The following is a 13,063-nucleotide window of genomic DNA, read 5'->3' as shown; positions in this document are numbered from 1 at the left end:
GCAGGAAGGCAGGCGGACAGTTTGCCCGCTGCTGCCGTTCCCCAGAGGTCTTGCTTAAGGTGTCAGTACACAGGTTGATTGCCCGGCCTACCCCTGGGATCTGATGTGGTGTATGACCTCTTTCGCACGACTTTTGCATGACAGCCTTCCCCTTCTTTTAGCTAACCACTCCTTCCACCTCGGCAAGATGGTCAGCCTCTTGGCTACTTTCAGCCAGCCTGGCCACTATGGTCCAAGCTAATAATCTCTGTTTTTCTCCTTGTCTTTCTCTCTGATGACTTATAGAGTTGGTGTTGATCCAGATCAAGACCCACCACCCAACAATGACAGCTTCCAAGTCTTACAAGGGGTAAGTCACAAGAGATGCTTCTTCCCAGGGAGGTGTTATTAAAAATAGCTAAAATTTATTGAACGCTTACTACACGCCAAGCAGTTTATGTGGATTCCCTCATTGTGGTCTTGACAACAACCTTATGAAGTAGGAACTGTTATCCCCAGTTTACAGATTAGAAGCTGAAGTTTGAGAGTTGAAGTGAGTCATCTAAGGTCAGAGAATTAGAAAATGATGGAGGCAGGATTTGACTCCAAAGTCCCTGTTCTTAAACAACATATTAAGGGGCCCAAAAGTGTGTTTAAGCTGACCCTCTACCTTCCAAGAATGGATATATGGATACATTGGTGATTGGCTCACGGTAACTGGTTCTGGGAAGGAGAGGGATGTGATCAACTCTCCAGCCCAGGGAATCTGAGCAAGAGAGGAGGGACGCCGGCTGACGGCGCGGCAGTAGCAGAGCAGCAGCCCTCAGCCCCATAGGTGATGAAGGTCACAGCAAGGCTAACGGTTAAGGTTTGGGCAGGATCGTGGTGGCAGTGACAGCCTGGAGTGGAAGCTGTAGAAGCAGGTGAGGGCAAGAGCGCTATGGCCGCATCTCGTGTGACAGCAGGGAAGAGTTCCTGCTGCCACAGAGAATCCTGATGGAGACCGGGGTGGGGCGGGGGTGGGGGTGGTGGGGGAAGAGGCGCGTGCTGGTCCTTGGTTTTGCCATCTGCTCTGGTCACTCTTGCAGCATAATGCACTGCCCCAAACATAGGAAGGAAAGGGAACAACAATTTCGTATCCACATGCATTCTCTAGGTTTGGAAAGGGCATAGTCGGGACAGCTTGCCTTTGCTCCATGAAGAAACCTGGGGGTAACTCAACAGCTGGGAGCTGGAATCATCCAGAGGCTCATTCGCTCATATGTCTGGCGCCTGGGCTGGGAGGACTCAGACTAGGACCGGTGACTAGAATGCCTGTGATGGCTTCTCCATGGCCTCAGGATTCTTATGTGATGGCTCAGGCTTCCAAAAGCCCGTGTCCCAGCAAGCAGGGTGGAGACTATGTGGCCCTTTCTGGCCTAACCTTGGGAGTCACACAGCATCACTTCCGTGACTTTCTCTTGGTTACAACAAGTTGCTAGGGCCAGCCCAGATTCAGCGGGAGGAGATAGAGACCATCACCTCTGGATGGGAGGAGCATAAGCGAAGCGGCAGCCATGTTCTAAAGCTGCTGTATCAGCCCTGTTGTGGGGCTGGTGGGCTCATTCTGCCTCCAGGTTTTGCTCCTTCCCCAGGCCAGCATTTCCTGGGCAGGCGAGGTGGGGGAAGGGAAAGTCACGATAGGAGCAGAGATTTGTTTCCAAAATGTTATTATTTGGCCTTGGGAGTGAAGAACTATTTTGTCCAGCATAGAATACCCAGTGCTGAGCACAGTGCCTGGTCCATGGGGGGCCTGATCGGTATTTGATGGGAAGATGGGGGAGCGAGAGCAGCACAGGGCATGGGAAGCTTCACTGACCGCGTGCATGTGTTGTCCACAAAGCCATGTCGAGTGTTTCTTTTTCTTTCAGTCAGCTTTGCATCACACTCATCATTGCACTTAATCCCAAATCCAGTCTGCATGTCTTAGATTCCCTAGGATCTTCTTTTTTTTTTTTTTTAAACATCTTTATTGGAGTATAACTGCTTTACAATGGTGTGTCAGTTTCTCCTTTATAACAAAGTGAATCAGTTATACATATACATATGTCCCCATGTCTCTTCCCTCTTGCATCTCCCTCCCTCCCACCCCTCTAGGTGGTCACAAAGCACCGAGCTGATCTCCCTGTGCTATGCAGCTGCTTCCCACTAGCTATCTATTTTATGTTTGGTAGTGTATATAGGTCCATGCCACTCTCTCAATTTGTCACATCTTACCCTACCCCCTCCCCATATCCTCAAGTCCATTCTCTAGTAGGTCTGTGTCTTTATTCCCGTCTTGCCACTAGGTTCTTCATGGCCTTTTTTTTCCCCCTTAGATTCCATATATATGTGTTAGCATACTGTATTTGTTTTTCTCTTTCTGACTTAACTTCACTCTGTATGACAGACTCTAACTCCATCCACCTCACTACAAATACCTCCATTTCATTTCTTTTTATGGCTGAGTAATATTCCATTGTATATATGTGCCACATCTTCTTTATCCATTCATCCGATGATGGACACTTAGGTTGCTTCCATGTCCTGGCTATTGTAAATAGATCTGCAATGAACATTTTGGTACATGACTCTTTTTGAATTATGGTTTTCTCAGGGTATATGCCCAGTAGTGGGATTGCTGGGTCGTATGGTAGTTCTATTTTTAGTTTTTTAAGGAACCTCCATACTGTTCTCCATAGTGGCTGTATCAATTTACATTCCCACCAACAGTGCAAGAGGGTTCCCTTTTCTCCACACCCTCTCCAGCATTTATTGTTTCTAGATTTTTTGATGATGGCCATTCTGACCGGTGTGGGATGATATCTCATTGTAGTTTTGATTTGCATTTCTCTAGTGATTAATGATGTTGAGCATTCTTTCATGTGTCTGTTGGCAATCTGTATATCTTCTTTGGAGAAATGTCTATTTAGGTCTTCTGTCCCTAGGATCTTCTAAATGACTCCAGCTACCAAATCAGATTTAACACATCTCGCAAAATGTGGTGCCGTGTGGGGCCCAGGGGTGCCACCACAGCTTTCTGTGAGGGTGGTCACAGCCTGATGAGCCATTCTTGGGTTGATGCCCCTTAAGGGACACAAAGCCATGACCTCTGAAAGTTCTGGGCATTTTGGGAAGAGCTTTCAGTGAGCTTCACTTGGAGATTTGGTGCCCACTTTAATGGTGCTCCAGAAGACCTTTGCGACTATATTAGAATTGGCCATTGTGCCAGTTGGGAACGTGGTTTCAATGAGAAGCTCTTTTTGAAAAGTTGCTATTTGACTCGAGCTTTGATTAAGGACTTTAGAAAACAGGGGTTCAGGATCTGTGCACCTGGCAGCCAATTTAGAGTCTGACAGTTTGGGTTCCCCCATACTGGGATCTGAGGAAAGCTGGGTGAAATTCATGATGGACATCCTCATTTCACCGAAGGGAAAATAATGGCTCTGGTAGGATACACATCCTCCATAGACCTGTGGCTAGACAAGTTAATTTTGTAAGAAAAACAGATCACTGCCAGGTGGATATAGAGGGTTTGGGGCAATTTCGTCTTGACAGTTCCAAGTTGCTCAACACTGCCCCCCCCCCCGGCCATTTTGCTGTGATAGCTAAGGTAGCGCCCCCAGCCTCAGGCAGGGTGAACATTGGAAACCGCCCTTTGGGCCAATTTTGACCAGGCGGGTGGCAGCCACTTCCGTTGCACTCCCAGTGGCGCCCCTTTGGCCGGCCCTGGTCAGGAGCTGTGTCACACCTTCCCTTTAACCTCCCTCCTTCCAAACCTTATACGCAGTCTTGCAGAGGGCCCTCAAAGGCAGTTCTGTTGGCATTTTGAAAGTCTTTCAAGATTGCTGTCAGACTGGAGAAAAAAAAGGCGAACTTCAAGTTCAGTTCTTCAGGACACCTTCTGAAAAATGACTCATGCCCTCATGCAGAAAGGGCCTCATTTCTCCAAGTCCTCCTGGCCTGACTTCTTGATCCAGTAAGCCATTAACAACAGGGCTGGGAGCACTCAGTGGTCATGAGAAACCAGTAAAACAGAGAACTAAATGGGCTTCTCAGTTTTGGGTGAAACCCTGGGTTCCTTGCAGCTTCCCCTGAAATGGATCCAGGTCACATGCTCAATGTTGTCATGAAACTGAAATCAGAGGTGGGGGAAGTCCAGATGTTTGTTCCCCATCTTGCTAAAAACAAACAAAGTGATATTTGATGGGAAAGCACAATTTATAAGGAGCACGATTTTCCTCACCACTCCTAGAAGCCCAAGGTTATAAGCAGAGTCATGGCTACAGAGCCACAGAATATTAGCTCATGTGGGCGAAGGAAGGGAGCTGTTGGCCAGAACTTTTGGCTCTATGTGAGGGAAGCATAAGAATATTGTGGATAGACTTCAGCTTCATGTCCCTGGCAAGTTTGACTCATTAGAACAAAACAAAACAAAAAACTCAGCTGCTTTGTTTCTGCGGAGGTCTTGGTGACTTTGCAACCAAAACAAAAACAAGCCCAGCTGGAGGCAAGCTGCCTGGGCCTGGGGGTGGCCTCCCAACCCATTCAAGGGGGGATTTTTCATGCCAGATGCAGCTGAGATTTATGTTGGCCGGACACACAGACACATCATTCACTTCCTTCCCCAAGTTTACAGAAGCGTGCTCATTGATGAGGCCGCTTTGGAGTAGCTAGGAACATGAATCTGAATGTATCCCACCTCTGCCATCTCAGCAGGACAAGGTCACAAGCAGGATATTAGTGGAATGTGGGGGAAGGGAAACCACTGTGCTTGTGGTGTGTGTGTGTGTGTGTGTGTGTCTGTGTGTGTGTACCTGAAAACTGCAGAAACTCAGCTGTTTATAGTTGCATTCACATATACCTTTCTGGGCAAGTTGGATTTGTTTGTTCCTTGGTCCTCCCCCAGTTTCCTTGCAGGCTAAAATCTGACATCCAGTCCTTTAAATCTTTAACTTCAAACAGTTGCTGAAGTGCCTTTCCTCAGATTACTACTCTCTGACTGCCTTCCCCACCACACTTTTTTGTTTTTCTGATTGCCTCCCTTAGCCCCTGATTTCCCTTTCTGCTATTCTGTTTTTTTTTTTTTTTGTCTTAGAAGTTCAAAATTAACATTAATTTATTCATTCATTTGACAAGTATTTATGGAGCATCTGTTATATTTCAGACATTCTTGCAGGCTCTGGGAATACATTTGCAAACACAACAGATGAATCTCTGTCCTTAAGGGCTTGGTGACAATGTGATGAAGGATAAGGGTGGAGAGTAGCAGAGGCGAGACGGTGGAGGGCCTTGTCTGCTTCTCCAAGAGGGACCGTGAACCTCCCTCTGCTGTTCCAAGTGTCCCCATGGACAGCAGCCTGGGCATCACCAGAGAGCTCGTTAGAAATGCAGACTCTCAGGCCCCACCTGAACCCACAGAATCAGAACGTTCACTTTAACAGGGTGCCCAGGAGGGTTGTGTGCACTTTACAATTTGAGAAGCCCTAGTGGAGGCAGTGTGGAGCTCTTAATTCCCTGTTTTTTTTTTTTGTTTTTGTTTTTGTTTTTTAAATTTTTATTTATTTTATTTTATTTATTTATTTATGGCTGTGTTGGGTCTTCGTTGCTGTGCATGGGCTTTCTCTAGTTGCGGCAAGCGGGGGCCACTCCTCATCGCGGTGCGCAGGCCTCTCACTATCGCGGCCTCTCTTCTTGCGGAGCACAGGCTCCAGACGCGCAGGCTCAGCATTTGTGGCTCACGGGCCTAGTTGCTCCGCGGCATGTGGGATCTTCCCAGACCAGGGCTCGAACCCGTGTGCCCTGCATTGGCAGGCAGATTCTCAACCACTGCGCCACCAGGGAAGCCCAATTCCCTGTTTTTAAACCCTGTGTTACCCCCTTCTGAGAAATCTTGGCCCCATCATCCCAGGGACATGAGAAAGACCCAAATCGGGTTGCATCAATTATGTACTCTTTTGCTCTGCATAGTTTCATATCGTTGCTGTAACAAATTGCCACAAACTCAGTGGCTTAAAACAACACAGTCTTAACAGTTCTGTAGGTCAGAAGTCTGGTGGGCTCTATTGGTTTCTCTCTTTTAGGTCTCTTAAGGCCAAAATCAAGGTGTCAGTGGGGTTGGGCTCTGGGAGAGAAGCCACTTCCAGGCTCCTTCAGGTTGTTGGTAGAATTCCCTTCCATGTGCTTGTAGGACTGAGGTCCTGTTTCCTTGCTGGCCATTGGCCGGGAGTCAAGCTCAGGTGCTAGAAGCACCCGCGTTTCCTGGCTCTTGGCCCCCTCCACTTCCAACTATGAAAACTTCATGCTCAGAATCTCTCCTGTCTCTTCTCCCACTGCATCTCTCTGACTCTCTTGCCCCCCTTGTCCACTTCTCAGGGGCCCATGTGATTATACTGGGCCTACCTGGAAAACCTTAAGTCCACCCACAAAGCCCCTTTTGCCATGTAACGTTAACATCTCCCCAAATCTCCCCCTCCCCCATCCCCCAGCCCCTGGTAACCACCATTCTGCTCTCTGTCCTTATGAGTTACACAAGGGATTTTAAAACTGCCCCTGCTCCCCAGTATTCTGCTCTATCTCTGAAAAAAAAATAAGCTGTTCTCATTATTGTAATGACCTTAACATAAAAAATCCATCTCTTAACAATAAGAACGGAATGAAATATAACTCTACCCAGAAATCATTATTCATTAGTTCTAGAAAAATTATTTCAAAATAGGACCTTTTGCCACTCCCCAGGTCTTTAACCTGCTTTCTTTTTCTTCACCCCATATGTATCTGTCTGTCTGTCTCCCCCCTCTGGAAATATGCTCCTCAAGTGGCAGGTGCTGGGTCTCATTCCTCTTTGTGTTTCCAGCACCCAGCATGGTACCTGGCACACAGTAGGTGCTTAATGAATGCAGGAGAAATAGCCATTCATTGTTTGATGCTCAAAAATTGGTGATAAGCAGAGCTAGTGGTATTTATTTTCCTGAAGGGGCTTCTCTACTAACAATTTCAGGAAAATGTTTTAAAATCCCTTGTGTAACTCATAAGGACAGAGAGCAGAATGGTGGTTACCAGGGGCTGGGGGATGGGGGAGCGGGAGATTTGGGGAGATGTTTAAGGGTACAAACTTGCAACTAGTAGATAAACAAGTCCTGGAGAGCTAATGTACAGCATAGTGAATGTAGTCAACAATACTATATTATAAACTATCAAGTTGCTAAGAGACTAGATCTTAATTGTGCTCACCACAAAATAGAAATGGTAACTATGTGACAGGATAGAGGCATTAGCTAACCTACGGTGGTAATCAAACTGCAATATATAAACATATCAAACCAACACTGGTGTACACCTTAAACATATGCAATGTTATATGTCAATTATGTCTCAATTTAAACTTGCCCAGAGTCACACAGCAGGGCAAAGGCACAGTCAGGAGTAGAGCTAGGACTTGGACCCAGATAGTCTGTTGAGAAAGCCTGTGATGGTTACACGTACGCTTCTTGGAGCACTCCATTGCCTTTGAAACATTTCTCAGAGATGCCAACCTTGTGCACAGCCTTGAAAGATGAATACGGATCAGCCAGGTAGGTGTTGTGGGTGGGAGAAGGTGAGAGTATGCAAGGGTGTTCTGATTTCTAGAAGCAGCCTGAACTAAAGACATGGGGGTGTGAACCGTCCTGGTGGGGATGGAGGTTTTGAGGAGGACGTGGTGGGAGAGCCAAGTCCCCACTTTTTCTCTGGGCAGCCCAGGCAGGCGGCCCACCTATCGTAGGATCACCTGCACCCACACCGACCCCTGCTTGGAGCCCGCAGGAAGGGCTGGCCGGCTTGTGCATGGTAGCCGCCCAAATCACGCTAGGAAGCAGTTGTTGGTTGTCTTCCGGGTCAGCTTAAAAAAATCAGTCCTGTTCCACAGACCCTCCCCGATTTCCCCAAAGCCTCTATATGTGGATTTATCCAAGTTCTTCCTGTACGTAATCATGCTTCTGGCCCCATCTCTTAGAATAAGAAGTTATTTAACATCCCCGTTACAGAGTTGCACTTTTTATTTGCCCTGAATTTGTAACCTTTCAGGGTTGGCTCTTAGTATCTTACATTTCCAAGGTCGCTTTATCTTATTTGTGGACTGCAGGCATATCTCTTTGTAGCCTGAGAAGACCTTTTCTTAATTTGCCTTCAAAAAAAAGCCTTTCCCTTGCTTTACTCATTTTCATTGTCCCTCTTGGGGCTTATATAGGTCAGTCTCCTGTAGCTTCCTTAAGGTGAGATGGCAAGAACTTAAGTGTTGCAGGTGATGAGAATGCACTGTGATTTGATAATGCAGAGGTTAGGATGACAGAATTAGGGGTTTGCCATTTTTATTGTTATTTTAGTGGAAGAGCAGACAAAAGTGACTTTGGGGAACTTGTCTTATGCCCAATGGTTTATAGCGTCCTTCCAGAAGATGTTTATCATCTTGCTAGTTTTTTCTTTAGTAAAATTCTACAGACACTTAGAACCAAGAGCTTAGAGCCTATCACTTTATAAAGAAGCCTCTAATTTTTTTCGTGAAACGGTCATCTCTCAAAAAAGTCATCTACCACTTCTCCACTCAGTCGTGTGGCATTTCGAAATCTCCCTAGAGTTGTCATTGGGCTGGCAATTAATTACCCGAAGGAATGATTGTTATCTGCAAATAGAGACATTTCTGTGCCCCCTTTTCCCTACGTGATTTATTAAAATGGGGAATAAAGTTGGTCTCTGGGGTCTCTCCTTTTTATTTCCTCATCCACAGAAGGGCCCATTTAACTAAGCCATTTGCATATATGTCACTAAACATTCCTCAAATACCGTGGGGGACTCTGTTTTTAAAAGTCATCTTTGCCGTTGGAAATATTAGGAATTTAAATAGTGCTTGCTAACTTCCCTCCCTATGCTTGTCTGTATCTTACCTTCTCAGAGACTTCTGACTCCTTCTTGGCATCTCTACTACAGGTAGAATTTACACCCACTGAGATCTGGAACTACATACTTGTAATCGTTGACTCAACTTCTATTTGGTTGCTCTTGATTGCCCCTTACTTGTAGAGCTGCCTCTCCCTAGAACATTCAAGAGGAGGCTGATAAAAATGGCTGCGCTTCACAAGCAGCCTGTACTTTCAGAGCTTGTCCTCCAGCAACGTAGAACCCCAGCAGGGCCCTCAGACTGCTGCCATCAGTCCACTTTTTAATATTAATTGTGCTGCTTATCCTACTTGCACAGAACAGATTTCCTAAACCACAAATGAATGATTGTGCCAGTTACTTTGAAAATGAAATGATGGGGATGTTTGAGTTGGAAAGGCATGACAGGAGTAGTAAAGGAACGTACTACTTGAGGGCAGAGAAAATAACAGACATGCTGATTCTGGCTCCCTTTCCCCTGCCCACCACCCCCCGCCCCCGCCTTCCTAAAGCTGGGAGGGCAAGTTCCTAACTGCCTGGAACACAATGCAGGTGCCTGGGTAAGGACCACAAAGAGCCCTTGGCTGGTTTGTCAGGAAACTCAACCAAGCGTGATTTCCCCAGGCCAGCTGTGGGGGACCTGGAAAGTTGGTTTTACAGACGCTTTCTTTAATCGTCTCTATAAATCAATTTTGGCCTGTTAGGATCTAGACTACTTCAGGGTAATTAACCTGCTAAAAGGCACTCTGAGGAAAATTACAGTAAAAATGCCAAAAGAAATTTTGTACTACATTGAGTTGGTCTACCCTCAGACATAACCAAGCCTGTTTCTTTGGGGATTGATTTGTCTGCCTTTTGGATTTATTTGATTTCTTTTAAAATATTACCTCCCAATAAATCTTTGAAATTTTGGTGATACAGGATGTTTGAGCTCAAAATCTCTAAAGGTTATGGTTAAAAGGGAAGCTTTTCCCCCTATTTCAATCCCTTTTCTGCAACTAAGTATCTTTCTTCTTGTTTGTTCCTAGGATGGTCCAGATACTGCCAGAGGAAACCGGACAAAGCAGGAGAGTGCATGGCTATTCAGGCTGTGGTACAGCTTTGACCACAAGTATCCTTTTAAGAGGATTCCCTGTGTTTGTGAAACATCAATGATGAAATCCTCTTGTTGAGTTGTCAGTGAATGACTTCTGATGAGCAAGGAAAGATGTGTGCTTGCTGCTACAGGTGTAGTCAGTCCTCTCTTGGGACACATGCAATGATCATTCAACCACAGGCAGTCATAATGAGCATCTCTCTGGCCAAGAGGAATGTTTGCACATCATTAGGGTAGCCAGTCCACAGCCTGGTAGACTCACGTGGCTCTTCAGAGCTTTGTGTCCAAGGGAAATATGCCTGTGGAGGTGAATTAGTTAAAATTCCACTTGAACCATGCTGTGGTCAGGAAGGGAAGAGGAGGTTGGCCAGTTAATCCATGTGGAGAGGATGATTCCTATTGGCTGAACCGAGTCTGGCCAAGTCTGATCCTGGCCTTAACTGGACCACATGCAAGGCAGACTCTGTTCTAGTAGATTCACTTGGCCCCAGGTGAAAAATTAAAAACCAAAAAGTTACGCTTTCATGGTTTCTTTAGTTGACATAGCGGTCAAATTGGTAGGTAGCTTATATATGGTCTTTGGAGACTTTGAAAGTGTTTAAAATTTTTTTATTGACATAAAGAATACGTATAGGAAAGTACATAAATCATAAGTGCTCAGCAAGTTATTGCAAAATAAGTACGCTCAATACCAAACAGGTCACGAAACACAAAATTACCAGTTCCCCACATGCCATAACCCAATTACTGCCCCTTTCTCCTCCCCAAACGTAACCACTCTCCTGACTTCTAGCAACACTTAATAATATTACCTGTTTCTGAACTTTGTATAAATGTGATTATAGAGTGTATATATTTTAGTATCTGGTTTGTTTGGCTTGACATTATTTGTGTGATTCATCCATGTTGTAGCTCTAGTTCATCTATTTTCATTGCTGCATAGTATTTCATTGTATGAATATATCATAATTTATTTATCATCCCGTTGATGAACACGTAGATTGTTTCTAATTTGGAGCTACGATGAAAAATACCGCTATGAACATTCTTATACATGTCTTTTGGTGCATGTTTACATACATTTTTGTTGGGAATACACCCAGGAGTGAAATTGCTGAGTCATAGGACATGCAACGGTTCAACTTTAGAAGATGGTGTCAAACAGTTTTATAAAATGGTGGCACCACTTTTCATACTTACCTCTAGCGTATGAGAGTTCCATTTGCTCCACATCCTCACTGACGGTTGGTATTGCCAGTCTTGTTAATTTTAGCCTTTCTAGTGGATTTATAGTGGTATTTCATTGTGGTTTTTTAAAATGGAAGTATAGTTGATTTACATATTATATTAGTTTCAGGTGTACAACACAGTGATTCAATATTTTTATAGGTTATACTCCTTTGTGGTTTTAATTTGCATTTACCTAGTGACTAATTAGGTTGAGCACCTTACCATATATTTACTGGCCCTTTGGTGTGTTCCTTTGTGAAGTGCCTGTTCAAGTCTCTTGCCCATTTTTCTCTTGAGTCATTGGCCTTTTTATTACCGATTTTAAGAGTTCCTATGTATTCTAGATATGAGTATTTTGCTAGTTATATGTGATAAAAAATATCTTCTCTACTTGTGACTTGCCTTTTCACTTTTAGATAGAATCTTTTGATGAACAAAAGGTCCAATCCAATTTCTTGAGCTTATCTGTTCTGGCTATTATTGTTTGTGTTCTGTTTTAGAAATCTTTGTCTACTCCAAAGTCATAAAGCCAATTTCCTATGATATCTTCTAGGAGCTTTATTGTTTACCTTCTGTACATCTGTGTTTGTTTGTTTTTTTTAAATAAGTGACAGACATGAGCAATGAAAAAGTATAGAGATAATTTGAGATGCTCTAGATGAGGTTATCATCTTTCATCTTTCAGAGATGATTTACCTTACATCTGGTCAGTGGCAAGGTTAGGGGAATTAGCAATTCCAGATCACTTTAATCCAATCGGGAATAAAGGTGATATGAATCTGGGCTTCAGCTCCTGTGAGGGTTAGTCTGTTTTCTGTGTGCCCTTTCTTCTAGGGTTCCAACCTAGAGCCTAGAGTATTTATGTAGACTTCCTCAGAAGACCCTGGACTCCAGTTTTTGTCAGATTCACTCTGTTTTTGTGAGTCTGCCAGATGCTCTGCTTAGCTTCTCAGGTGCTTTTAGGGAAAACGTGGCTCACCGTGTGCAGGGCTCACCTCTTGGATTTCCTTTTCCAGACTCTGGCCCTCTTCACTGCCATGGTAGCTTTCTGATGCCATTAAGCAGAAAATGTTGTGTTTTATTTTCCCAGCTTTTCTAGTTAGCCTCAGTGGAAAAAATGGTTCAAATTACCTTGTTTGCTATTAACTAAAATAGAACCCCCAGGGATTTTTTTAAGTCATATGAATTTTGTCTACATTGTAATTCAGAATGCATGTTACTCACTGGGCTTGGAAAGGATGTAGAGAAAATTGGAGAGAGTTCACAGGAGAGTGACAAAATGCTAAAGTGATAGATCATTTGGACAGTAAATGAATAAGGAAACATTGGGCTTGAACTACATTTTAGACTAAATGACATTTAGGCATATACAGAACATTCCATCCAACAACAGAATATACATTCTTCTCAAGTGCACATGGAACATTCTCCAAGATAGATCATATGTTGGGTCACAAAACAAATCTTAGCAAATTTATGAAAATTGAAATCATACCAAGTATCTTTTCTGACCACAATAGTATGAAACTAGAAATCAGTAACAGGAGAAAAACTGGAAAGTTCACAAATATGTGGACATTAAACAACACACTCCTAAACAATCAATGGGTCAATGGAGAAATCAGAAGAGAAATTTAAAAATTATCTTGAGACTAATGAAAATGGAAACACAACACACGAAAACTTATGGGATGCAACAAAAGCAGTTTTGAGAGGGAAGTTCATAGTGATAAGTGATACATTAAGTGATACATTAAGAAAAAAGAAAGATCTCAAACAACCTAACTTTACTCCTCAAGGAACTAGAAAAAGAAAAGAACAAACAAA

At 44.0% G+C, this 13,063-nt stretch overlaps 1 protein-coding gene across 2 annotated transcripts in view; it reads left to right on the top strand.

Moving 5' to 3' along the window:
• SLC9A7 (solute carrier family 9 member A7) overlaps nucleotides 1–13,063 on the top strand; it is a 146,558-nt gene that overhangs the window by 119,177 nt on the left and 14,318 nt on the right. For both annotated transcript variants that reach the window (XM_059910091.1, XM_059910090.1), the window contains 2 exons: nucleotides 286–349; nucleotides 9,939–10,021. In XM_059910091.1, coding sequence (XP_059766074.1) covers nucleotides 286–349; nucleotides 9,939–10,021 — 147 coding nt within the window. The remainder of the gene's footprint in view (nucleotides 1–285; nucleotides 350–9,938; nucleotides 10,022–13,063) is intronic.

Source organism: Balaenoptera ricei, chromosome X (genome assembly GCF_028023285.1).
Source record: "Balaenoptera ricei isolate mBalRic1 chromosome X, mBalRic1.hap2, whole genome shotgun sequence".
In the NCBI taxonomy this organism is placed as follows: Eukaryota; Metazoa; Chordata; class Mammalia; order Artiodactyla; family Balaenopteridae; genus Balaenoptera; species Balaenoptera ricei.
Note: the sequence above shows the minus strand (reverse complement) of the source record. Positions and strands in the feature narration are given on the sequence as shown.